Consider the following 27,989-nt stretch of genomic DNA (forward strand, 5'->3'; position numbering starts at 1 on the left):
AGTGATTAAGAGCGGTAGACTCGTAATCTGGGGAACCGAGTTCGTGTCTCCACTCCCCCACATGCAGCTGCTGGGTGACCTTGGGCTAGTCACACTTCCTTGAAGTCTGCCTCACTCACCTCAGAGTGTTTGTGGTGGGGGAGGAAGGGAAGGGAATGTTAGCCGCTTTAAGACTCCTTCGGGTAGTGATAAAGTGGGATATCAAATCCAAACTCTTCTTCTTCTTCTCCTTGTGCCCTCAATCTTTCCCAACATCATGAGGTAGCATACATTAAATGGCATAGTTAAGTCATCCTTTCCAGGAAGCCTGCTGGGCCGTGAAGGTTAACTGTCTCTCTCTATTGTTTTATAAAAACTCTAAAACAGCAAAATAAAAAGTACCATTAAAATAATTCAATCAAATAGCTTTGAGCAAAGCAATCATCATTTTAATTTGTTGTTGATGGCTGCCTTGATGTCTGTTGGGAGAAGACACAATGTGTGTGTGTTAAACAATTATTTTATTTCCAGCAGATCCTGTATGTGCACCATTAGGCTTTTGGTGATCACTTGATTGATTGATTGATTGATTGATTGACTGATTCATTCTTCTAGGGAAAGAGGATTGCCTAATGTCAGTTGTGCATGTCTATGCTTACAAAAGTGAAAGAACGTGGCACTGGGACTCTGTCACTCAGTGGTTCCAGAGAATAAACCTATCATAAGGTGCCATTTGGTTTGCATATTACTCACAACACACCCCAATTCTAAACATTTTGTATTTCAGTGGAACTGATTTAAGGTTGCAAGTGCTCCAAGGGAATTTATTTAACGAAATACACTGTTTTATATAGTATTCTATATGTCTGCTGCTTTTGTGTAGGGCAATGTCTTATTCACTGGTTTGTGCTTTTAGCCCTGCCAGTTGTCTGAAAAGGAGCAAATTCTTGCTCGTACGTAAGAGTTCTCTGTGGTCAGGGCACCCAGCTGTCCTGGTGTGATGTTGGGGATGGGGCTAAAAGCACAGCATTGCCCTATGTATGAAAAACATACAGTTGTTGTCAGGCTGAAACCATGTACAAGTATATAAAGCCTCATTATATCAGATTCTTCTGACTGTACTTAGGATTTGACTCCTAAATGTACAAAAGACCTTTGAATGTACAAAAGATCTTTGAATATGGTTTCTTCTGGCAGAGCTAAATACAGTGGTACTTTGATTCTTGAACTTAATCCATTCAGGGAGTCCGTTTGACTCCCAAAACTTCCTGCGCTCAGTTGAAAGCCCCGTCAGACGTTCGGCTGACACTGACTTCCGGCATTCGGGAGCCGATTTGTTCGGGAGCCAAGCCATTCGACTACCAAGGTACCACTGTATCTTTTAAGACCTCTTAAAAGCATGGAACATTTCATGGTTGAAAGTGTGCTGCTGTTGAAAAGGGAAGTGGCGTGTATTTTAGCTGCTGTAATAAACTGTGAATGCTGAGGCATCCCTATCACTAGGTTAGACTGGACTTAGGAATGGTTGCCACCTTGTCAGTTGAAGTCACAAAAAATCCCTTTTCCAGACTAAAGGGACTTTGCTTTTTCATTGCGATGTGTACACTGACTTCCATGCCCCACATGGTGGCAGTAAAGCCTTTAATTTTGCTCTTTGTTTTTCCTACCCGCTGGCTAAGCAGTAGAGTTCTGAAGGTTTGCAACTCCTATCTGGAAAGTTTTGTCTTTGGTAGTGAGAATCTGAGGACGGTGTCTGAGAATTTGAAGTCTGCTGTTGATTTTTGAAACGTGAATCTTGAGCGCTCACGGTGGCTTCGCCTTCGAGTAAGTTCTCAAGCCTTCTTTCCTTTGCAGGAAGATCTCATTTACGCTACTGATCCGGATTCCATTGAAGTAAGCACGAAGGATGTGGACAGCACACTGAGCAGGGCATCCCGGGCCATTAAAAAACATCCAAAAAGGTACGAGGTTTAACTAATAAAGAAATGCTATCCTCGCATCAAGCTTTTTCATTTGGGGGGCAAAACCCATTCAGTTCCCTTCCCGGTGACAAGTTTTATTGCACTGGAATACTTGAGCCTAAAGGCTCTTGCACATGCTCCGCACATCAGGAGAGAATGAATGTAAACCACTGACAAATGTTTCCAGAGGTATATTGTGCAGTAGCCTTCAGTTGTGTAAGGAGCTTTTAGCTGATGCATGTTGTCTTCTCTCAATCTATTGCGTGTTACTATTCCAGCACAGAGTTTGAGAGTTTGGCACCAGTAAAAAGATCACAACTTTTTCATGTTGAAACAAATTGTGACAAATTTGAGGGGGGTAGGGCCACGTTCAAACGCAGGTGGCGCTGTGGTCTAAACCACAGAGTCTAGGGCTTGCTGATCAGAAGGTCGGCGGTTCGAATCCCCGCGATGGGGTGAGCTCCCGTTGTTCGGTCCCAGCTCCTGCCCACCTAGCAGTTCGAAAGCTTGTCAAAGTGCAAGTAGATAAATAGGTACCACTCCTGCGGGAAGGTAAATGGTGTTTCCGTGTGCTGCTCTGGTTCGCCAGAAGCGGCTTAGTCATGCTGGCCACATGACCCGGAAGCTGTACGCCGGCTCCCTCGGCCAGTAAAGTGAGATGAGCGCCGCAACCCCAGAGTCGTCCGCGACTGGACCTAACGGTCAGGGGTCCCTTTACCTTTACCTTAGGGCCATGTTAGTTTTGGGTTTTTGTTTTTGACAGTGAAAACAGTGGCCTTTTATGTCACTTCCATTGGCAGTTGATTCCACTATTTACAGTTCCCTCACCTTTCTATATCCGGGGTGTGACTGTTTCTCTATGTATGATTCCCCCCCCCCATTCCTCTCAATATAGATGTTGATCCTGCATCTGAGGAAGTGAGCTCTAGTCCACGGAAGCTTACACCACAATAAATGTGTTAGGTGCTTTAAGAATCTTTTGTTGGTTCGTGTTGGGGGAAAATAATAATAATAATATAATGTTGTTTGACTAGCAAATATATAGGATACGAAGTGTGAGGCTGGAATAGGCATAATGGTTTATGGTTGGATGGCTTTACAAGATGGTTGGATGGCTTTGCAGGAACATTAGGCAGATTCATGGAGGGTAAGGCTGCATGATTAGCCTCCGTGGCTATATTGCCAGAGGCAGTATGTTTCTGAGTACCAGTTGCCGGGAATCACAAGTGGGGTGAGCGCTGTTGGACTGCAGATGTGTTGGACACATCTGACTGGCCACTGTGAGGAGAGGATGCTAGACTAGATGGGAATCTGGCCTGATCCACCAGGGATGTTATGTTCTTATTGAATATACTTAATCCTTTCTGCTTTGGTTAGTGGTAAGCAAAATGCAACAAAATGTATTGCCGTAGAACAGCAGAAGAACCCTTACTGAAAAATGTGTAATTGATTTCCCCGTATTTTAAATAAGGGTAACGCTGTAGTCTTTCCTACAGTTTACTTAATGTGGTTCTTAAAACTCTGCAGGTCACACGGGCATTCTCATTCTCCAAGACACCAAAGAGAGCGCTCCGGAGAGCATTGATGGCGCACAGCAGCGTCGAAGGAAGGAGTTTCTGCCCAGCTAGTGAGAATTACTTAGGAGGACGCCTTGCCAGTACTTCATCGCTAGCTGTAAGTGTAAGTGACTTTTCCCAGAGAAGTCTTGAATAATATAAAAGCCCCAAGTGGGGAGGCTGGCTCCTGCACTGTTCTTATTTCAATAATGAAGCTTATTGTAATCATGTCTGTTAATCTCTCTCCGGAAGTCATAACACCTGTGTGGTCAATGTAATTAAAAGATCTCAAGTGTAGTAGAGAAATCCACTCTAAATGTCAGCCAGAAGTGAGCATGCCTGGAGGAGATAGTGAGGAATGTATCTTACAGAAGAAAATCTGCTCTCTTGTGACCAATTAAAGACATTTGAGAAAACAAAACGTTTCAGAAACTGAGCTACGAAGGTGCTCAGAGGTTCTGCAGCCATGAAAGAGAGAACAATCTGAGCGCAGGAAATTCCTTTTTGGTTGATAAAAGTTGGGGGGTGGGCCAGGGTGCATAGGAAGCTGCCTTATGCTGAGTCAGGCGACTGAGCCCATGTAGCTCAGTATAGCATACACTGACTGGCAGCAGCTCTTCAGGGTTTCAAAATGTGGTCTGTCCCAGCCCTATCTGGAGATGCCAGGGTCTGAACGTAGAACCTTCTGCACCCTGAGCAGATTCTCGAACACTGAGCTATGGCCTTCCTTTAGGTGAATTTGGATCTTATTAAATGTCTTGTGGTTATGTTTTCTGGCAAAAAAGGGGGCTTCCCAGGAAAGAAGAAAGAAAAAGAAAAGAAAAGTGACAAGGAGTAGTTAAAAATATTACAGCTATAAAGATTAATCAAAGGCATGGGATGGGATGACACTCTTGAATCATATAGATAAATGTACATTTGGACTGTTAGTCCCTTTGGAGGAATTGCATTCAATGTTTTGTGATGGCGTCTAGCGGTGCTAGATGAATGAAGCCAATGAAGGGTGGCTGGCCTTGTCGCCACAGCAGGGCTGCTTGCTCCTCTGATGAACTGTTCAGCTAACCACAACAAGCACGGCCAAGTTTTCCTTTTCTACATCAGGCCGTAAGGGAAATAACCTTAAGAGGGTGTCCTTGCACCGTAGCAGCACTTGAAATGGGAATGCTCAATATCTCTTGAAAACCCAATTTGGTGCTGCCATCCTGCCAGGTAGCGTCTACCATTCTAAACTGGATAGATAGACCTCGTTCCCAGAACATACATAGCTCTCCAGCTGTTCGGAGCGGGAAATTTCTTTTCTCTGCTCCATTGCATCAAAACCCATAAAATGTCACAGGTCTCTACTTAGTTTGCCTGACCCCAACCCACTTTTACTGATATTATGAAAGCAGTTGCGTGTGGTGTTGCTACTCTGGGTGAGCCTCTTGGAGCAGAGAGTGCTGTATGCCTTGGAATAGAATTTTTGCAGACTCTACTCCAAAAGATTTTTTTGCCCAATGGAGGAAAGGGAGCAGATGTTAGCTCCGTAGATGTTAAGAGAAGGGGGCTATTGTTAGACGAGTAACTAGTTCTTTCCTAAAGGTGCAGACGATTTGTTGGGCAGAACCTGTCTCTGAACTGGGAGATAAGGCTCAACACAGCCATGATGGATGTGCTGGGTGGTTTTGAACAAGTTCCTGTGTCATCCCTGAAATTGCAACATTGACCAAATAATTTAATGACTCCTATTGCAGGGGTAGCATAGAGACCGATTAAGACTGACCTTTAAGGCCAGTAATCTCCAGTTCAATCCTTGTCTCTGCGATGTGCTCACCCGATGACCTTTGCCAAACTGGTCAATTTTATTGGTTTTAGGTCCACTCATAGACACTTTGCTTGTAATATTGGCATTTATTGTTGCAATAATGACTGTAATGAAGTATGCAACTTATTCCACGTACTGCTAAGTATTCTCATGGAAGATGAATGAGCAAACACGGAGATAGCCACTTAAGGTGAAATCTAGGCTATATCGTGCCATTAAAAGAAAACCCAACTCTTGCAATTTAAGCACAGTGAGTGCTTTATAATTTGGATGTACTTTTATATATAAACTAGGTCTGAAGGCTTAAACTAGGTGGTGTCATACACCTGCGTGTCTCTTCTTAGAGACAGAGCTGCTTTAGTGCCCCCCCTTCTCCCATTCTACAACACAACAGGCATTCCCAGCAGCAGAATGTCCTTGGGTTGAAACAGACTTTTGTTCTGGAAGGTAATAAACTACTGAAATACAGAACAGAGGGATTAGTCATACAAGTGGAGCATTGTAATCTCTGAAAGGTAAATCTAGTTCAAGCTCATCTTGGACTGAAGGGCCCAAGGAAGCAGTTAGTACGTTGTCCTTGGCATGTCAGCCTAGCCAGGCTCTTCCTTAATCTAAAATAAAATGGTACAGGGAGAAGCACAATGAGAGATCGTGATAGATCTGGACTGAATGCGATGTGTGGATTAACTCTCCGTTCCCCTCTTCCCGCAATGTTTTTAGATTACTCGCTGCGCTTCTACATACAGCTTAAACGGACCAGTTAAACACTTTGTTAGTGTGCAGCGTTCCAACTCCGTTGATGGGAACTCCCCGAGCTCTAGGCCTCGGCCTCTGATAGCTGCTTCTCATGGTGTAGAAGGGAGAGTTGCTTCCAGCTCTGACAACCTAAACACCTGTTTCCTGCCCAGTCCTTGCCCAGTCATCAGCACCACCAGAGAGGAAGCGACTGATGACCAGAGGGCTGCCTAAAGTGAGCTCTGCCACCTCTTTGCTGGGCACTTCTCGGAGGCAAAGAGACTGGCCTTAAATAAGGCCTACAGTCTGTCTAACATTTTTCAGGTTCTGGGCCTCTCTTAAGCACTCTTTCACGTCTATCCCGAAATGCTTGAATTCCTTCATTCGAATTAATGGTGTTTGCGTGGTCACCACTGATACTGATCTTGCTCTGGGTTTCTTTCCATGTTTTCTGACATTTTAAGGTACATATGCTTTTTTTTAATAAAAAAACAAAACAAAGCTATGTGGCTATTTACTTGGAAAAGGGTAGCTTTGACATTTGGAAGTTCTGTCCATTCCTTCAATCTCTTGCAATGGGTATGTAGCAGAATTACTAAGATAATCGGACATCCTAAAAGAAGTCATTTGGCTAAAGTGACCTGCAGGGCACTATTTTTTTTTGGGGGGGGGGGGGGGGTTAGGAGCTCCTATAAAGTATATTCTTGCACCACTTACAATACCTTTTGCCTGCTGCAAGCTGTCAATATTTTTAAATGACCTTGAAGCTTGTCCTATACAAAATAAAAGCTTTGAGTTGTATAGCGATTGTGGATAATGGTGATTGTGATATAGCTGTAAAAATGTATAGTGATCTTATAATAGTCCGAGAGGGTTTTTCTATCTTTCTTGCCCTTCTTTCAGACACCACTTTGAAGGCACGAAAATGCAGTGAGGGCACAACTGCTCTTGCATACGTTTAAGTAGAAAGCAATGCCTCATCTTTATTTCTCTCGAGGCTTGGCTACATTAGAAAACCTTACATGTCTAACGGCCGAATTGGAGAAGCTGCTGCTTAATAGAAATGCAACACACACATAACCTCTCAATAGTGTTTCTGAAGACGTATGCCCCCCTAAGTTGCTGACACTTTGAAAACCTGGATTTTAAAGCGGGGAAGATCTCCTTCCTTGTGATCCCCTTGAATTCCCCCTCCTTTTCCAGGCACACATTAGAAGTATTTCTTCCACGAGAGATGTATACACTTAATATTTCTTCTTTTCTTTGAACAGGGCATCCACTCTCCGTCCTTGATCAACCTGCCATCAGTGTTCGAAAAGAGGAGTCATACTTTAAGTCGGTCAACTACTCACTTAATATGACATGGACAGGAAATGGGAGTTGCAACTTACAATTTGGACTGACGAAAAGTGGTCTAGCTTTTTGAAGTGGCCGTTTACTGACACGAACAGTGGTACTTAGTTAGCACTTAGTGGGAATTAGTAAGTGTTTTAGATAACACTAAATTAAATCACCAAGAGTTGTCCGATGTGCCTACTAAACAACTGAAGAACTCAACCTTGGCTTGGAGAGAACATATTCCTTTGCACAAATCATCCTATTGGCATAATGGAAATATTCTGCTTAGTGTAACATTGCGTGGTGACTTTATGAATAAACCGATGTTGGACCTCCCTGCGGAAATTTAGAAGTTGCTCACTGATGCCCGCATTGGCTGAGGATGGCGGATTTTGCTTTTAAAATAGTGTTTGTACGTTTATAGGCTGACTGTTCGAATTAACCATTGCATAGACCAATATCCAAAGTAAAACACTTGCTTCCTGTTTAAAGTATAAATCTTTTTTTTTTAAAGCCTAAATTATACTTCAAGCATGATGAAAGTGCATTGGTGGCAGTGGTTTAGTGGAAATATGCAAATGGTTGGTCCATATGTCTGTTGGTCTGACGCTCTTTAGCTGCTAGGTTTTACTGTTGCCCAACAAAATGCAAAATCACCTGAAGTGGAAGCCCCTAGAAAAATCACTGTACTAAATTGTATTTATAATTTTTGAATGGGGACCATTTTTTTCTAATATAAAAAAGCTATAACTAAAACTTAAGTGAAACACTTCAATTCCTTAATACACTTAGTTTTTGTGCACAGATTTCAGTATGGAGATGAAAATGTAGATCTGATTTCAATATCTACGGCTGCTATTTTTTATTATTCAAATGCTTTCATATAAAAATGTTCACCTTGTTTTCTTTTGGGTTTTTTTTTTGATACAGTATTTTCTCACATCATAAACTTTTTAAAAATCAAGTTTTCAGACTATACTTCTAAACTCCCTCTGAAAATTAAGTTTCTGCATACAATAAACTTGGTTTGTTGCTGTCTATATATGGGGGTTGGAGTGGGTGGGATTTCTAATTTCCCATTTTCTCTTATCCACTGACTGCTACTAATAAGTGTAACCTGTGCCGCTTTTTTTTTTTTTTAAACTACTTGTATCTTTTAAAATTCTATACTGGCAGAAACTTGTGTAAATAAATAGAGTGGTTTGTGTCGCTTACCTTAATTTTTCATGTTTACCCTTGCAGATCCTACCCTCCCAAGTTCATTGAATAATTTTTGCAATATCCTAGCAACGCAAACAACGTGCATCCTATTCAGCTGCTTTTGAGCATTTCTTTAGAGTGGAAAATTCACCAAGGACATGTCTATTACTACTTACTTTGAACAATGAAATCCTCTCCCTGTTGAATTGCTCCTTAAACTTATTTTCTTCTTCAAAGAGAGAGAAGAATGTGGGTCTGGAGACAACAGCGCTTCAGAGATGACAATACGCAGAATCTACTGGGTGGGAATGGAAAAGCTTTTTGTGGCATGGGTGCTTGACTAGTAATTGTGAGTGCCAAAGCTTTTCTATGTCACAATTCTAAAATGCCCAAATGTGAAGGGGTAGGGCCTTCAAAGTGCACAAAAAGCCTACTTGGACTGTGTGCTGTTTGAGGAATGGCAGTTCCTGGTTAGTAGAGTGTACCCCTCTTTCAGCCAACAATTCTATCCTTTAAGTACTTGCTGCCACAAGACAAGGGGTTAATTATTTCCCATTATCAGTCAGCCTCCCAATATATATATATATAATTTATTATTTATACCCCACCCATCTGGCTGGGTTTCCCTAGCCACTCTTGGCGGCTTCCAACAAGAGATTGAAAATACATTAAGACATCAGTCATTAAAAACTTCCCTAAAGCTCCGAGGGCTTTCTGGCGGTTCCCTCATTACGAGAAACCAAGTTACAGGGAACCAGGCAGAGGGCCTTCTCGGTAGTGGCACCCGCCCTGTGGAACGCCATCCCACCAGAGAAAAACAACTGCCAGACGTTTTGAAGACATCTGAAGGCAGCCCTGTTTAGGGAGGCTTTTAATGTTTAATAGATAATTGCATTTTAATGTTCTGTTGGAAGCCGCCCAGAGTGGCTGGGGAAACCCAGCCAGATGGGCAGGTTATAAATAATAAATTATTATTATTATTATTATTATTATTATTATTATTATTATTATTATTATTATTATTATATTTATTTATTTTGCACCAACTATTTCTTATATTCTTTTCAGCTCCCATGGACTTGGTCTGTGGTTCTTGTGCAATTCTAAAATAACCTATTTAAAAACAGCACGGCTCCAGTGAAATAATAGTGCGCAAGGCAACGATAGGTTGGATAGACTGGCAGCTTTCTAAAGGCAGGGGCTGCCAAAGAGAAGAGGACTATTTGTTTCTTGGCTCCACAAAGTGGTACAAAAGTTTAAGCTTCAAGCTTTACATTCTAACAATAGGTTGTGCGGTGGTGGGAGACAAGAAATGAAGTCTTATATAGCAGTAGTTTTTGTGGTTTTTTTTCTTTTTAAAGAAACCTGCTAATGATGTGCAAACTGGCTTGTCCCAGGATGAGCTGTCTTCTTAATGCTGAAATAGTTTGCCCACCCACAGTCTGGCAGTGTAACAAATTCTGCTATTAAAACTGTCACCTTTTTAGGGTTAGGAACCCTCCTGATGAAATGGGTAAGGTGTGTTGAAGGGTGGAATTAGTTACGACCTTAAAGGCAAACATCTTTCTCCCTATGTCAGCACTGTACTCTACTGTTCCAGTCACTCGGTTCTATTTAAAGTTCCTAGTGCTGTTTGAAGAGGCATATATTCTCACTGCAAGCTATTAAAGCATTTATGGACTATGATGATTAATCTGTGTTCTTTTCTGAACAGAGGTGGTGGAACAGTTGTGAGAGTACCTGTTGCTTATAAGTTATCCCCAGGAGTTAAGAGAGCTGCCCTGTGCTATGTTCTAAAAGGGCTCTTACACGGCAATTTCTTCCCCCCCCCCTGCTTGTTTATTAAACATTTCAACATCTAAAGACAGAAGCAGAAAACTGAACTAGCTGGAAACGTCTGGCTTATGCAGAGGGCTTATGCAGTGGCGCCTGCCCTGTGGAACGCCCTCCCACCAGATGTCAAGGAAATAAACAACTTTCTGACTTTTAGAAGATATCTGAACGCAGCCCTGTTTAGGGAAGTTTTTAATGTTTGATGTTTTATTGCTTTATTATTATTGTTCTGTCGGGAGCCACCCAGAGTGGCTGGGAAAACCCAGTCAGATGGGTGGGGTATAAATAACAACAACAACAATGATAACAACCTCTCAAAAGCTCGAAATGATTCAGTTTGGCCCTCCTTGGCTAGCTGGCTTTCCTTTCCTTACCCCTACCTCTGCAATGTAACTGCGAATCTCAGACATTTCTTCTACACTGGCTCTCAAAACAGTGTTTACAAAATAGGACTTATATGGAGCACTCTGGTCTCACGAGGAAAAGGGTGGGTTTGTTTGTTTCATAAAATGTATATTCCGCTCGATTGTAAGGAAAATAAAGCGGCTTGCAAAAAAAACACAATAGAATTATCACTAAAAAAATTTTTTACAGCCATAGTTTAAAACATACAGAAAATGGCAACCACAGTAGAAAAGGCTAAAACGACTTAAAACATCTTGTTCTTAAGTTTTCCCCCTATAAAAGCTTCCTCCTGGGCAGGGGTTTGTTAGCCTTCTCTTGGCTGGGTGCTCTACTTCCATGAGGGACGCATTTGATCGATGAAAGATAGTTCTGATACAACATACGGTTTTCATTGAAGGTATTCCCTTATGTAAAGGTTTAGGTAGTATCTCAAAGAGAACTGCACCACTGTGTTTGAGCATGACTATTACATGCATTTGATGGCAGACGGTGAGGAGGAATTAAAGAAACTTTTAATGAGGGTGAAAGAGGAAAGCGCAAAATATGGTCTGAAGCTCAACATCAAAAAAACTAAGATCATGGCCACTGGTCCCATCACCTCCTGGCAAATAGAAGGGGAGGAAATGGAGGCAGTGAGAGATTTCTCTTTCTTGGGTTCCATGATCACTACAGATGGTGACAGCAGTCACGAAATTAGAAGACGCCTGCTTCTTGGGAGAAAAGCAATGACAAACCTAGATAGCATCTTAAAAAGCAAAGACATCACCTTGCCGACAAAGGTCCGTATAGTTAAAGCTATGGTTTTCCCAGTAGTAATGTACGGAAGTGAGAGCTGGACCATAAAGAAGGCTGATCGCCGAAGAATTTTTGAATTACGGTGCTGGAGGAGACTCTTGTGAGTCCCATGGACTGCAAGAAGATCAAACCGTTCCATTCTTATTACAGTCATCTCATGTTGTGTACGCTCCGTGTTGCGTGCATTCAACTTACGGACCTCCACAACCCGGAAGTCCTCTACAGAGCGCGCGAGTGCGCAGAAGTGCAGAAAACCACAAACTTCCGGGTTTTCTCTTTTGTTCGTTCGCGTTACGTACGCCCGGGTGACCTTTGGGGTGACCTATTTTTATTTTTATTATTTTGGGGGGTGACCTATTTTTATTTTTTTGTTTCAAATTATCACACACTTTCCCCGCTGGAGAGTGCTGCATACAGAAAAAAAACCCAGCTCTTGATATTCTGCTCTCTGTGTTGTGTGTGTGTGTGTGTGTGTGTGTGTGTGAGAGAGAGAGAGAGAGAGAGAGAGAGGCCTGTAGATCCATCTTGGTATTAGGAATCTTCCAGAGCTGGTGAACCTTAATTTGCAAAACGGGAGGTGGCAGACCTCCAAGCTTGATCTACTCTGCTGAGAATGTGAAATCAGTAGTTATAAACAAAACGTGCTTCTTTAATAACACTTTATTTAAAATTAGCATGCACAACACACATTGCAAGGGCCATTTATGCTGAACAAATATATGGAAATTGAATATTTGTTTGCTTCCATGGTGCTTTAAAGGGGTAAGTGCTAAGCAATGGATGTGTGCTCTTGTGACATGGCACACTTAGTGGTATATGAACCTCGATGACAAGCTGATGAATGAGAGTCCTCTTGTGATGGAAGAGACGCTCTTGAGTTAGAAGCGCTATTCCAGCAGAAATGGGAAACGACTAAAAGCATGATCTGTTGTGCTTTGGTCTCCAATCAATGTCAGAGTTTGCTTGTCTGTTCACTCCTGCTTAAGCCTCCCAGCATACAAAGCATGTGGCACTAATTCGGTGGTCAGGATCACGTGCATGGGGAAAGCACTAAAAGCAGTATTTGGTACAGAATTCAGTTTTCTGGGAACCTTGACTTCGATGTTTTAAAAGGGCAAGTTTCTAGCTTATGTGGTTGAAAGACTATGGGCGATGCCTAGTGTAAGGTTACCAGATTTTTTTCAATGAATCCGGGGACACATTAAATAAATAAATACTACACGTTCGGGACGCTGATGCTGCAGCAATGGCGGTGGCAGAGGGCCGCCGCTGCCTTGACCTCAACCACCACGTTTCCCCTTCTTACGAGGCTTCTGTCTCCTTTCTCCATGAGCCTGGGCAGCCCCTGAGTTGTTGGTTCTTCGGTGGTGGTGGTGGGGAAGAAGTGAGCAGTGGGTCAGGGATGGAAGGTCAAGAAGGTGGGCCGAGAGCGGTGGCTGCGGCGAGGCTTGGGCAGCGCAATGCCTCCCTTCCCATTGGAGCAGCCCCAATCCCATTCCTACTTGCCTGCAAGCAGTAAGGGGTGGGGACCCCTCAGCTGGGAAGGGAGGCTTCCCATTGCCTGAGAGATCCCCGCCCTGCTCCTGCTTGCACGCAAGGAGGAGTTGGGATGCTGCTCTGATAGGCAGCATGAAGCTTCCCTTCACAGCTTAGTTGCTGGAGTCAGGGAAGGTGGAGGCAGCCCCGAAGCTGCATCTTAGAGCCCCTGCACCAACATCATAAGGAGATTTCCAAGCAGCTCCTGAAGCCAGCCAGAGCCAACTGCTCCGGGCTGGTGAGAGACTGCCGCAGCTGTGTTTCCTGGGGACATTAGATGAAATCCATGGACATTCTGGGGATGGAATTTGTCCGGGGACTTATTCACAAATCCGGGGACTGTTCCCGGGAAATGGGGACGTCTGGTAACCCTAGCCTAGTGCAAATCATGGAAGCCAGCAAGATGACTCACTTAAGATTTCATTGTCCTCCTCCCACTCCTAACTAGCAAAACTAAAGGATACTGAACAAGTATTTGTTTAGATTGTGCAAAATGAAGGATTATGCAGGATGCCCAATCAACACACAGTGGTACCCAACTAAGTCTTACTCGGTATGGACCCACTTAAGTAAGTGGATGAAAGAAGATTGTTGACTTCAGTGGCTGTACGCTGAGAATGACAAACGTTGGATATCACCCATAGTTTATTTTGGTTGCAGAATGAAATTTCTCCAAGACTCCACAAGCATGAAAAGAAAACGGCGGAGTTGTTTGCATATTCCTCGCTGACGCATTCCAATAATGCGTGAAGTGGCTTTCAGTTAGATCCCTTTAGCTAAAGGATGCTTGTCCTTGAGAACAGACCAAGGGAAATAGAGAGCTGCAGGTATGAAATATTGTAAATGCTACTCCAGCTACACAAAGCCAAGCAGCTTAATTTAAATCACCTGATCCAAACAGGGCACACACTATGCTACAAATGTGTATAGGTGTTTTACTAATTTATTTCCCTTCCTGTTCAAGTTTTAATTTTGTGGTGTAGATAAGACTCTAAATTCCATAATATAATCCAATCCTCTCTGCCCCTATTTCTCTCCCTGCGTAACCTGAGGAATTAAAGGCTAAAAGGCCCCTCCATCACTGCCCTATTCTGCTTAGTACAGAGCTGAGTTGGAAGAACGAAGGAAAGCTTACTTTTTCAGAATATTGTGGGGGTGTTTTTTTTTGTTCTCAAGTCCTGGCGAGCTGCTGTGTGCACTTGTCTTGTCCTTTTCCTCATCCGGAAAGCATAGCATGCTCAGCATTAACCTAGTTATAGAGTCTTCTAGACTGGAGTGGAGTGGAATATAAATCATACGGCTCGGGAGTTTTGTTTCGTACACCTTTTCAAAATGACGGCGCCTGCTTGTTGCCGTTCGGAGTGGCGGGGGGGGGGGGGGAGAGAGAGAGAAGATACTAACTTCCTCTCAGCACCAGTGTCCTTATAAATATGCAAACTCTCCCTTTCTTTGCCTAAAGAGGATGTGATTTATTGACTATATTGGATGGGAAGCGCCTCCGTTGCTTTCTGCTGCTCTGCGATGGTAAAGATAATATTTCGGTTACTTCCACAGCATCTCAGCCTGGGGTGAAAGTAAACATGAGCACAATTGATTTCCAAAAGAGTACTGGGTGGGTCCCCCACTTTCTCTCTCTCTCCTCTGCACTGCACTGGTGTGTGTGCGTGTTACAAGTGGAACGGCTAACAAATCAGGCTCCCAATTAAAAAAGTAGCAGAAGCTCGCACCTTCTCAAATCAGAAGTTTCTGCTAGGCTGTGAACACTAGCAAAGCTCTATGGGTAACAGTCTAATTATTTCATTTTTTGTTGTTGTTGCTGCTGCTGTGGACTTAAAACAGTTCATAGCTATTGGAGCAATGGCTGGCAGTCTATTTAGGACATAAGACAAAGCCAGCCAGAGCAGACCAAAAGCTGATCTAGTCTGGGATCCTGTTGGGTGGCCAATCCGATGCTTCTAGGAAGCCCCCAAGCAGGACGTAGTGACAGCAGTCCTATCCCGCTACTGTTCCCCAGCAACTGGTACCCAGGATCCCGCTGACTGCACCTGGAGGTTGCATATAGGCATCCTGACGAGTGATGGATTTGTCACAATCCCCCTCTGAAAGCCATCTAAGCTGGTTGCTTAGAGATAATAAGGGAACAGGGAGCATCTTTGTTCCAAATGTTCCGGCTGGAGCTCTGTCCTTGCACCTGGTGTCAAAGTTTGCTGAAAATGCAGAGGATAGAAAGGATTCGAGGTTTTGGGGAACAAATATCTTATTCTCATCCTGCCCATCAAACTGATGAGGAGCTTAATCGTTAATATTTTAACTGGTTTTTTTTTTAAAAAAAGAATTAACCTATGGCACATTCTATTTATTGCATTTCTATGCCCCCTGTTAAAGCTACCTTCGCTAATATAATAGAATATACCTTCGTATATTCTGAACCATGTCTCCAGCCATTCCTGACCCTTGGCCATGCTGGCTGGGGTGGAGGGCACTCTGTTGGAGAAGCCTGTTTGAAGGTGTTCGAGGCAGTTTACAACTTAAGAAACAAAAAAATATGAAAAACGTAAGAAAACAGCAAGCAGGCTTGTCACCATGTCTTTGCTTTGGGTGAAGATGACATCGAGCCCTGTTTTCCTCATCCTTCCTTGAAATATTACTTTGTATGTTTTAGTATAATTGAAAATGTGTCCCTTCTCTTTGATGATGGAAAAGCTAATGTTCTGATCCCTCCATGAAGTAAAAATGTCTGTAGGCCATTTTAGCTTAGGTGGCTAATATGAAATTCTGCGTTGGGGTTTTTCATATATATATATTGTAAAGCAAAATGATAGCGCTGTGGGCGAGAATAGAGAAAGGTATCTAATGGTGCCTCAATGCCTCGGCATGTTCCCTCATGTGCCATTTCCCCTCATGGATCTCAGCCGCATCCCCATGAAGGACAATGAAGCCTTGAACTTTCATCTACAGAATGGGACAGTTCTCCCGCCAGGATTTGAGGCCGTTTCCGCAATTTAATTCATTCCCAGCGCTAGAATGGTCCTTAACAAGAACGGCATATTTTAACTTTAACTTTTTTCCAGCTTCACATTGTTAAAGAAAGCGTAGGAGTTCTTTATGAGACGGTCAGCACCCACCCTCTGTGCGGGAACCTGCGAAGAGTTGGGAAGCCATGTTTGATAGAACGCTTCACAGAGATTGCTGGTGATGATATTCAAAACATTGCTCAGGCAAAATCCAGAGCTCATTAAAAAGGGGGCATTATGCTTGGAAGGCAAGCCCAAGGCAGCCTCAGGTTTGATTAGGACTACCTTGTGCTCTGATATAGGTGAAATATCTTAATTTTTCCAAAAGAATATGGGGCCGGCCTGATCTGTGGAAATTTAACTGGGAACGCCTGGAAAACAGGATACGAATCGTCTTTGGGAATGTCCAGAAAGCATAGTGTCTACAAGATGGATCCAGATACATGAGTGGTTAGGAGGAAAAATTGAGACGTCAGATGGTCTCCTCCTCCTGAGCGCCTGTGAAAGCATTGATGAAGCCTGTAAGCAGTCGCCAAGTCCCGGAAACCTGCTGTAAATTTCATCTTATACCCTGTGATGGTAAAAAATAGTAAAAAAAGAAAAAAGCTCAATGTCGGAGCATCCCCCCCCCCCCTTTGCCTCAGAGATTTCCTCACAAAAACCTGCACTTTAGTGCTCAGTCGGAGCAAACACTAACCTGGGGTTCCATGGATTGCTGTTCGCTCTGATGAGCTCAAAAAAGTGGGTTTTCTTGAAGAAAGCTCCAGAGCAAAAATAAAAGGAGGTTTAAAGCGGGGACTGTGCCTCAAAAGAGCGGATGAAAGGTAAGTGCAGATAAGGCCCATATTCAACCAATTTCACTGGTCACTAAGGGCAGTATGAACATCAGACACAGCCCGATGATTATCAGCTTATGGTAACTCAGGGGCAGGCTTTCTCACTGTGGCACCAGTGTTGTGAAAGGCTCTCCCTGCCGAAATACGAGAGGCCCCATCAGTATTAGCATGCTGCCGGCTACTGAAGACACACCTGTTTAGGCAACCATTCCCCTAAACTGGACTTTTGGTTTTGTTCTTTTAACCTTTGAAAGCGGTTTTTAATTGTTATGCTTTTTGATTCTTTGTTTCATTGCCTTAATTGGGGATGTTTTAATGCCACTGTGTGTTTTAATGGTGAATTGCTTTTATAGATCTTATAATTTTATAGAATTGCTTTTATAGATCTTAGAAGCTGTTTTGGCATTTGTTGTTGTTGTTGTTGTTGTTAGTGGTAGTATTAGTATACCCGTATATCTCAGGGTGGTTCACAACATAAAATCACAATATAAAAAACATGAAATACATAATAAAAACAAAGTCAACCCAATGATCCCCCCTCCACAACACACTTTAAAAGGGCATTAAATGTCAATGCCCTTTTAAAAGGCCGGGTCAAAGGCCTGGTTAAATGTTTCTGCCTAGCGCCTAAAGGTGTATAATGAAGGCGCCAGGCGAACCTCCCTTGGGAGAGCATTCCACAAACAGGGAGCCACTGCAGTATATAAATGAAATAATAATGACTTCCAACTTAAGTCTAACACATTAGCCAGCCATTCACGCATTTTTCAACCTTGTTCTAGGTACATGAGTTTTGCCATGTACTAGATGCGGGTGGCCAGTAGGGATCATAGGGGGAGGAGGAGGAGGAGGAGGAGTGCTGTTGAGATGGCTAATTGAATTAGGAAATGGATCTCGAGAGAATTAACTGGGTAATGAAATTCAGAACTTGACTTCTAGGTCAAGAGATTGAATCCGCATCAGGTTTGTAATGATTTCCAGTCACCGCATGCTCTCGGCCTGCCGCTGAGATTGGCCAAACCGAACAAGTGAGCATCCAGAACTGCAGGTGTCGAGACTAATGCAGGAAATGTGCCAGTAAATAGATCAATGAGAGCTGGTATCACAGTGATGAATAAGAGAGAACCAATATTGCAGCATCAGCAGAGGAGGCATGGGAGTAACAGGCCTGGTCGTTTCAACAAGTTCCAGGTCTTGTAATTCAGCAGTCGGAGGGGAAAGGACTACGGATCCCATCGTCTCTAACCATTGGCAATGCCGACGGGCTGATGGGAGTTGGAGTCCAACAACAGCTGGAGGGCCACGGGAAAACCCCCGCCCCTCCTTCTATCTTGACTATCTCAAGACTCACGAATTATGCCCCAAACTCAGAAAGCCAGTTGCGTTTCTTGTCCTGTTTCTTGTCACGACCAACTTGGATCCAGTTCATTTTAATGAGGCGTAAGCAGGACAAGCCTTTTCTAGCTTTGGGTGCCAGACAGTTCCCCCCCCCTTTCATCTTCTCCTCCCACATGCAAAACGTCTAATTTCAGGCCCTACCTAGGTAGGTCGTAACTGTGAGACACTTCGCTTAGTCACTGGGAATAAAAGGCTATTTATTCAGGGACCCTCGTTTTTCTCTCTCGTGCCCCTCCACGACTTGAGGAGAAACGTTCACCTTTTGCTGCTGGCTATAGAATTGGAAATAGTCACCTTCTCTTTTTATTTTTTATCAATCTCTGTATGTTTGGCCATGTGCAAAAGCAAAGTCCTCCCTCCCTGCCAGGTTTATTCAGTTAGGTGTGTGAGGCTTATGAAAGCAGAACACGATACCAGATTTCCAACACTTGCAGTCTGGGGGTGGGGTGCCATTCAGTGTTAACCTTTTTAATATTCTGCAGGCTAATTGTCTGTCCATTCCACCTCCCCCCCTCCCAGGTTAATGAGGTGGTTAAGAAGGGAGGAGAGAGAGAGAGGGGGAAGGCTCCCCGATAGCCAAGCAAACGGAAAAGGTCAGGGTAATACATTCTATTATCATCTCTCATAGGCGGCACAAAGGCGTCCCAGATTTGGCATTGCCTCGTGATGGATTGTAACAAGAAAAAGGCTCACTGTTAAATCTGCTCTTTGTGACAATAATTGTTGCAGAGAGAGAGAGAGAGAGAGAGAGAGAGAGAGAGAGAGAGAGAGAGAGAGAGAGAGATGTAAAGAAAAAGGGGGGGCCCTGGAAGAATGCAGGCCCACCTTTCTCGGCTGGTCAGAAGATTAAAAGAAGGCCATGGCTCTGAGGAGATTGCCAGATGCTATTCTTGAAAAACAGCAAGGGCATTTCTGAATTTGTCCTTTGATTGTAATTACTGCATGGTGGTATTTTCATCCTCTGGGTTTCTTTCCCTTCTCTGCCTCGTGCTGTCGCCCTTAAGCAAATCATTTAACTTCTCAGTGGGTACCACCTTCCCACCACTGCCTTTATATAATTTAATCTCGCCGCACACTTGGTTTCTTCAACATTCGAGGAGGCCAGGCATTTTCCATAGGAAGCCCCCCCAAAGTTGTTTCAGTTGTCTTGAAAAAAAATTGTCCTCAGGTGTTACAAAAAGTATCTGGACAGGGATCTTTGTCAGATGTGTTCCCTCGCTACTTTGCTTCGGACTGCTTGTGTGAGGATTTGTTGCAAAGCAGGCCCCAATGTGGGTTCCTCAGTGGGGGCTGGTTCAATAGGGTGAATGGGGCTCTGCCCCCCCCCACTTCAGCCAGCCCCCCATTGGCTCTGGCTGTCAGCTTCCACCTCAGCAGAGGCAATATCTAAGATCCCTTACACCCTTGGCAAGGAATTATTTCAGTGCCCCGCCTGCAGAGAAACCACTTTACCGCAATAGCCATATTAGAAATCACTACATTTTACGGGATCCAACAACAGTACTTGAAACCCTGGCAAGTCTTGTAGAATGGAGCACAGGGGAGGTCCTTTGCTTACTGGACTATTTTGGAGTGTGGTTTATTTATTCTGAAAAAGCAAACGTTCCAGTGAGCGTAAGTCCAAAGTATTTAAGAGGTCACACGCACCCATCTATTTATTGGGCATGTTGTCAATATACATATAAGGGAAGTCTTGCAAAGGGTTCCACTGGCGACACCAAATAAATCAGCCAACAGCACAATCCTCTGCAGGCCTACTCAGAAAAAGACCCCTTTGGAGTGCAACAGGGTTTACTTTCAGGTTAAATGTATAGCATACCTGCCAATATCCCGCGTATCAAAATTGGGATGTTTCAGCTGGTTCAGCTAAAGGGACTGGTAAAAACAATTGTCAGCCCTTAAGGCAGCACTGGGGCAATTTGACACAGATCCCCAGACCCTCCAAATGTCCCTATTTTCCAGGGACAGCCCGCAGTTTTACAGAAGCTGCCCCAGTTTCTGATTTGATCCCAGAATGTCCCACTTTTCCTCAGGACATCTCTATTTTCATTGGCTCAGTGTTGGAGGGTATGGAATAGGATGTCCCTATTTTCAACAGAGAAATGTTGGAGGGTATGGATCCCTAGGAAGAGATGTTCAGGACCAGCTCTGCCATTAGACAGAGGGAGGCGGTGGCTGTTAGGATTTCATTTTCCCATGATGCTGATTTTATGATTGGTATAATTCACACACCTGTCTGAATGGAGCTGTGAGAAAGGAAGACTGTCTTATCTCTCTTTCGGTATGTGTCTTGTGAAACTGTACTTTCACTTTTACGCTGTTCTGTTTGTTCTCAGAGCTGGAGAGAACAGACGCCATAATGCCGTTGTCTGTAAATATTCTGTAAATAAATAGTAATTTAGAACTACGATAGCTCTTTCTTTTGCTGTGTCAAGAGAGACGGCTAGTGTGCATAAATCAAGTTGGTTTATGTCACTGGATCGCCCTGGAGAAGGGGATGACTTTTTCCAGTGCTACTGGTATGCTTACTGGAGGACGCTCGGAGATCCGGGGGGGGGGGTGCAGATAGCCCAGAGCGCTCTCCCAACAGTGGCTGCATTGGGCAGCATATTCTGGGGACCAGAGAGCAACAGCAAGGCATTAGCGCAGGAGTAGCTCTCCAGCTGGACCATAAAGAAGACTGATCGCCGAAGAATTGATGCTTTTGAATTATGGTGCTGGACGAGAGTCTTGAGAGTCCCATGGACTGCAAGATCAAACCTATCCATTGTGAAGAAAATCGGTCCTGAGTACTCACTGGAAGGGCAGATCCTGAAGCTGAGGCTCCAATACTTTGGCCACCTCATGAGAAGAGAAGACTCCCTGGAAAAGACCCTGATGTTGGGAAAGATTGAGGGCACAAGGAGAAGGGGATGACAGAGGGTGAGATGGTTGGACAGTGTTCTCAAAGCTAGCAACATGACCAAACTGCGGGAGGCAGTGGAAGACAGGAGTGCCTGGCGTGCTCTGGTCCATGGGGTCATGAAGAGTTGGACATGACTAAACAAACTAAACAACAACAGCTCTCCAGCTCCTGTCAGGTCCAGCTTGGAAGACCAACATTGAGGGATGATGGGAGTTGTAGTCCAATAACCTATGGAGGGCACCATGTTGGCTTTCCCTGCATTAGAGGATAGGCCTGATCTAGCCTGTTGTCCTCAGATGCAGTGGAGAAAGCTATCTTATCACCATTGTTGAAGTGAGACTCTAATACTGGTTGGATCTTATACATAGACTTGGAAGGAGGTCTCCAGCCAGCCCTGGGCAACTTTGTTCTTAAGCTACATGACATGGGAGGTGCCATGAGACCCTTGAGGTCCAGCATCAGAGAGTCCCCCTCCTCCGAACCTGGTGCTTTAAGAAAGCTGGAAAAATTTAGAAGGCAATTTTTAATGATGCTTGTGGCATCTGCCTTCCTATTTACCTTGCATGCCTTTATCAGAAAGGAACGTGTGTCAGCCTGTTAGGAACAACCCCCCCCCCACAAATAAGAATAATAATTCACAATTACCTGTGCCACCATTGCGCCCCATCTCAGAGGCCACGCCACCTTGGGTTATGCAGAAAACATTTGATCAATTTTTGATTCCATCACACAATTTCTTTGAGTCGCAGTTGCATAAATCAAGCTGTTATCGTGCTGGTGGGCTCGTGCGGCTTTTATTTTATGTTTTTCTGCATGCATTTTGATTTAGGAACTTATAAAAACCTTGCTGGGCTTTAGGAGGCAATATATTCCATGGGTGGGTGGCAAGAAAGCCACAGGCATCTGGAGGAGGAAGCCAGCCATGCTAGCCAAAGCTTGACCAGGATCCAGTCAATGGCAAATGAAAGAAGCAACACGTGTAAATGGTCTGAAAGAAGTGCTGGGTTCACACACAAGCTATGTAAATGATAGCACTTTGGATTATGGCGGCCTCTAAATATATTCTTTTAAAACAACAACAACAACAAAATTTCAAGTTTTACCTAAAAAAATAAAGGAAATGGAGGCTCTCTTTTGGGTGAAAGACCTGTTTACTCTCCTTCCTTGGTCTCTCAGTAGGCTTTGATAAACTATTGATCGTTGTGTCTTGAACACCTCTCTGTGTTGTGGTTGGGAGAGAACAGTGATGCCGGTCTACTTGCAGGGTTGGTTTCAGAAAATGGTATTGGGGGATTTCTGTTTAGCACCATGACATTTTTGCTCTGTAGTCTGCAAGGTTCCTGTATTATCTCCAGTTATTTTGGGTTGGAGCTAAGACTCATCCCTTTAGCTTGTAGTTACTTTCATTTTCCTATGCAGTTGTGCGTTAGTCTGCTCACCAATAAACATACTCCTGTTCTGGGCCTACAAAGTAAGTGATCTCACCATATCTCTATTTTTGTATGAAAAATTGTTGTCACGCCAATAGATGGCCACACCAACTGCAGTCTGATGACGGAACAGTTGGTCTGTGAGCACTTAGAAAAGGAAATCTAGCCTGGAATGTTTTGTTTCTCAAAAACAAGTCATGCCAGACAAATCACTTTTTTTAATGGAGCTGCAAGTTTGGTGGATGAGGAGAATGCTGCGGACATAGTGTATCTAGAATTCAGTAAGGCTTTTGACAGAGTCCCCCACAATATTCTTGTGAGGAAGCTGGTAATGAGGTAAACTGTTAGGTGGATTTGTAACTGGTTGACTGACCAAACCCAAAGAGTATTCATTAATGGTTTCTCATCATCCCGGGAAACAAGTTACAATTGGGGTGCCACAGGGTTCTGTCACTGTTGTTCAACGTCTTTATAAACGACTTGGACAAAGGAATTGAGAGAATGCTCACCCAAACCTGGAGGGGTAGCTAATGCCATGGAAGACAAAACTGGGATTCAAAATTACCTTAACAGATTGGAGAACCGGTCCCAAACTAACAAAATGAGTTTCAGTAGGGACAAATGTAAGGTTCTGCACTTAGGCAGGAATAACCAGATGCAGAGATACAGGATGGGGGACACTTGGCTTATTAGTAGTACATGTGAAAAGGATCTAGGGGTCAGCCTGGTGTCATCTACAAGTTGTGTAGATCTGTCCTATGTGCTGGAAAGCAATAACCAAAGGCTTGCAGCCATTCTTTATTCTTCTGTGCAAGACATGTTTTCATGCAATTTTTTTTATAGAAGAGGTAACTTGCTTTGGCTAGTAACCCTGTTGGATGTGTTCTATCTCTTCTGTTGGAGGCAGTGATACTTCTAGATACCGGCTGTCAGAAACCGCAGGGGAGGAGAGTGCTGTTGAGCTCAGGTCCTGCTTGCAAGCTTTCCCATGGACACCTGGTTGGCCACAGTGAGATCAGGATACTGCACTAGATAGGAACACAGTAAGCTGCCTTTTGCACTGGCAGCAGTTCTCCAGGGTTTCAGACAGGGAGTCTCTCCTGGAAGGGGAGTGCGGTGGGGGCGGACCGCCCTGGGTGTCTTCGCTGAGGGATGTGACATTTGGTGCACCGCCCACCTGCGACTCCCAAGCCTATCCCGAGCGGTCGGGGTAAGGGGGGAGCTGTGCTGCTTTGCCGTTGGAATTCCCCCCTTCCCCCTTTGTTTTGAAAGCCTGGGGGAGGCTTGGGAGTCATGGGCGGGCAGCGCGCCAAATGTCCGCCATGGGCGGCTTGCTCTGTCCCTGGCTGCAGGGCGTGCGTGCCGCTCCATGCACCCGAGTGGCTATCCCATGCCAGGGAGGGCACCCTCCATGCCCCTCCCCCCTCGGGAGCGCGCCCGCCCTGGGCAGCGTGGGCATATGCTCCGCTGCTGTCTCTCAGCCCTGCTGCAAGATGCCAGGGATAAAACCTGGGACCTTTGGAATGGATAGCAGTTGCTCTACCACTGAGTTATGCATAGCTGTCAAGTTTCGGATTTGAAAATAAGGGATCAGCAGTCTCACCTATCCCGGGGACAGTCACATGTCAGTGGTGGGCGGAGCAGCAATGTAAACTCCAAGCGGGCTCGGAGTGGAGCAAAGAGGAGGGCAGCCATGTGCTCCGCGCGATGGAGCCCCATCATCTTCTTGTCTGATCCCATCAAAACAGGACAGGAAGCAGCAGCTGCTCAAAGGCAGCCAGGCTCCGCCCACCAGCTAACCCTATTGGCCGGCTGAGGGGCCCAGCGGCAACGGATAGGGGCTGATGCAGGGGGATGAATACACCCCCCTGTAAGCACGGGAAATGGCTCCCACTTGCTTTGAGGGCTGAGGCTTTTCTCTCCAAGTAGGCGAGGTCTTCCCACCCAGTCCCTGGCGAGCAGGGGAGGAGCTGCTTCCATTAAAAACGGGAAATTTAAGGGAAATAATAAATAAGGGAGAGCAGCAGGAAACTGCTTAAAATAAGGGAGAATCCCGGGGAAAACGGGATACTTGACAGCACTGGAGTTATGGCCCTCCCCCCAAAACCTCGCACATGGAAAGCCCATCCTTACGTCCCTATGCTTTGCTTAACTCTGGATTACAGAAGACCCCTTGAAAGACCTCGCTGGTTGCATTATATGCCTAACGCGAGGGGATGTTGCAGTGATCCAAATTCCCCACCAGGTTTGGATAAACAAGCCCATTCTGCATAAGAATCCAGTCAAGCATCCCATGAACGTTTTTATTCCTGTCAGATGAGACTAATGAAGTGCAGGAGCTTGTTGCTAAAAGATGAGCCGTACGGAGAGGACACCTCATTAATTTGAAGGCCGGCCTTTGTTGTCCCAGCTGTCAGGCTCCTGCTATATTAATGTCCTCTCTTGCCATCTCTGGTGCAGGATGGGGGCCTCTTCCCCCGGTAGGCCTAGCATGGCTGTTTGCTTTGAAGCCGCTTCATTTTCATTTTCTGCCGCCTTGCTGTTCTGAGTTTTTTGGTCTTTAAGAAACTATCTTCTAATTGGTATAAGAAGTCTTCTATTATTCCAACCTGTAGGCAAACATAAAAGGATATGGACTGTCAAACAATGCGGCACCCGCCTGCTTGCAGATGCGCAACATTTCTTTGTTAAATGGATTACTTTCCCTTCAAAAATGATGGCATTATTATTTAGATGTAAAATTCTACCTTGAAAGGCATATTTCACGCACATCCTGCGAGCTAGGTCTCTGCTATTTCCATTTTACAGATAGGTAGTGGCGCCTGAGCTGCGGCGCCTAATTTAGCGAAAACAAGAGTGAGCCCAAACAACAGAAAATAGTACATGCGACTTTTCTTTGGAAACTTTACCTGTGGGATTTGTCCTTGGAGACTGCACCCCACGTGTCAAGACAGATGGCCTAACTCCTTGCACTCACATCTGCAAAAGGAGTGCCATGTTCACCTGAACTGCTTTGGGTCCCAGGCTGGAAATGATGGGCTATGGGAATTTCTTCCCTTTTTTTGTAGGATGTGGCATTGCCTCTGACTTAGCTTTCTGGACTGAATAGCTTAACAAGAGTGCCAAAAATAAATCCAAGCTAGAAGATTCCTCTAAACTACACATTAAAATTATAGTTACAGGTGGGTAGCCGTGTTGGTCTGCCATAGTCAAAACAAAATAAAATAAAAAATTCTTTCCAGTAGCACCTTAGAGACCAATTAAGTTTTTCTTGGTATGAGCTTTCGTGTCCATGCACACTTCTTCAGATACACTGAAACAGAAGTCACCAGATCCTTAAATATAGTGAGGGAGTGGGGAGGGGTATTACTCAGAAGGGTGGTGGGAATGGGTGATCAGCTGGAAAGATGCTACTGGAAAGAATTTTTTTATTTTATTTTGTATTAAAATTATATTGAAACTGGTTTAATAAATCATAGGAAGTATTGTTCAGAGAATATGTTTAACAGCTTCCGTATTATAAATTTAAACAAGATTGAAATAAATCTGTATTGGCTTTCTCCAAATATTCTTGGGACTTGCAACCATGGTATGATAGAGACAGTGAATTCACAGGTAAAGTCCTGTTGCAGAACTACTTTGCCACAGTGTCTTTCGTAGGAGGCTACGAGCAACAGACATGCTTGGAACCAGTTTAAATCTGTAAAGCAGACATGCCTTTAGACTAACTTTCCCCAAAATGGTGCCTTTTAGATGTTTCGGATTATGTCTCCCATTGCTCCTGTTAGCTCCAGCTGGTTCGTTGGGTGTAAGCAGCAGAGGACAGGGTTGTGACTAACAGGTAAGTAAGGGGAAAGGGTCTTTAGACCGGGGGCATTATGTGTGAAATGTTGTCTTTTGCCCGCCTCTGTTCCCTTCACTAAGAAAATTAGGATAGCCTGTCTCATCTGACAAACTTCATGCACATGTGCTTACATGCAGGCATATGTAGGGGTCCTTTATGCGCCTTCTGTTGTTTTCCTCATGTGGGATAGACTGAGGCAGGCGCCTTCATTCAGCTTGTGCGCCATAGCAATGGGGAATTTATCAAAATGCTGTCTTTTAACTGGCATTGAAAAACAGCCAGTTTAAAAGGAAGGCAAGCTGGGAAAATTAATCTTGAGCAAGTTTTTCCTGATAAGAAAGAGAATGCCGACAGAAGAGAAGCCAGTGCTTCCGGCTGAAAGTCAGTGTGGGGAGAAAAATGTGCATTCCACATCACCATGGCAAGAACCATTTTTCTATTAAATCAGAATGAAGTTCTGAATAAATACATTTTCCTGAGATATATCATTCACCCAGAGGGTTCGGTTTAAGAAAAAGAAAAAGGGAAAAATAGGGAAAGGGCGGCGGGGGGGGGGAGGATGCGAAATGATAATTTTTGCAGACGCCATACGTCTTCATCGAGATCAAACCAATAATTATATTAATAAGTGGCATGTTGAAATGCGTATCCTTCCCCGTACCCTCATGCATCATGAACAGCTTTTAAAACAATCTAAAAGAGCATCTCTGTATACGCAGATGTGGACTTCAACCAGGTGTCTTATATGAATGCCACACATACACGCTCACACTCTCACACAGTTGCAAATCACCGTCATTCATGTTTATTCATAGGCAGCACCACTTTCTCAGAAATGCAAATTGCCCAATAGAGTGAGCACAAGATAGCTTGGAGTCTGCAATTAATTGTACGCCAAGCCACCCCATCACCTCATTTCTGAGATGCATGGGCACAGAAGTTCTCTTCCTACTGTAAATGCCCATTGTTCGGTTACTTTTTTTTTTTTAAAGGTAAAATTAATATATCACTCTGACATCAAACCTGGTGGAGCGTGTATTCCCTCCTGCGCTCTGTGTGGTCACAACAGACTGGCTGAATATATGAATCAATTTTAATACCGTTCACTGTTATGTATAAGGATAGGACTTGCGCACACATACAGCTTTCATGTAGCCCTGTCTGCCTTGTCAAACTAGCATGGCTTAAACAACTCCATCATCACCAGTGTTTCCCACAGGTTTGGGTGTTCCATCATGCTCCAGTATCTGAAGGACTGCTTTTGCCCATCTGAATCAACCTGTTTGCTTAAGATGTTCACTGGAGGCAGGCGCATGTCTAGGTACCCAGAAGACTCGAGGCCACAGGCCCAAGGCGCAACGTTGGCCCTGGGCCAATTAAAAGTGGCTGGGGGCTTTGTCTGCGCTGTGCTTTCTAGTAC

General features: G+C 44.2%; 2 protein-coding genes across 2 annotated transcripts in view; one reads left to right on the forward strand and one right to left on the reverse strand.

Moving 5' to 3' along the window:
* The window catches only part of ECT2 (epithelial cell transforming 2), a 50,932-nt gene extending 42,658 nt beyond the window's left edge, over positions 1 to 8,274 (forward strand). Inside the window, 3 exon segments of the mRNA XM_033150665.1 lie at positions 1,834 to 1,947; positions 3,468 to 3,614; positions 7,307 to 8,274. Coding sequence (XP_033006556.1) covers positions 1,834 to 1,947; positions 3,468 to 3,614; positions 7,307 to 7,396 — 351 coding nt within the window. The 3' untranslated portion in view covers positions 7,397 to 8,274.
* Positions 8,275 to 25,002: 16,728 nt separating this feature from the next.
* The window catches only part of SPATA16 (spermatogenesis associated 16), a 139,870-nt gene continuing 136,883 nt past the window's right edge, over positions 25,003 to 27,989 (reverse strand). The window contains 1 exon segment of the mRNA XM_033150666.1: positions 25,003 to 25,334. Within this exon segment, the coding sequence (XP_033006557.1) occupies positions 25,212 to 25,334 (123 nt within the window). The 3' untranslated portion in view covers positions 25,003 to 25,211.

Source organism: Lacerta agilis, chromosome 5 (genome assembly GCF_009819535.1).
Source record: "Lacerta agilis isolate rLacAgi1 chromosome 5, rLacAgi1.pri, whole genome shotgun sequence".
In the NCBI taxonomy this organism is placed as follows: domain Eukaryota; kingdom Metazoa; phylum Chordata; class Lepidosauria; order Squamata; family Lacertidae; genus Lacerta; species Lacerta agilis.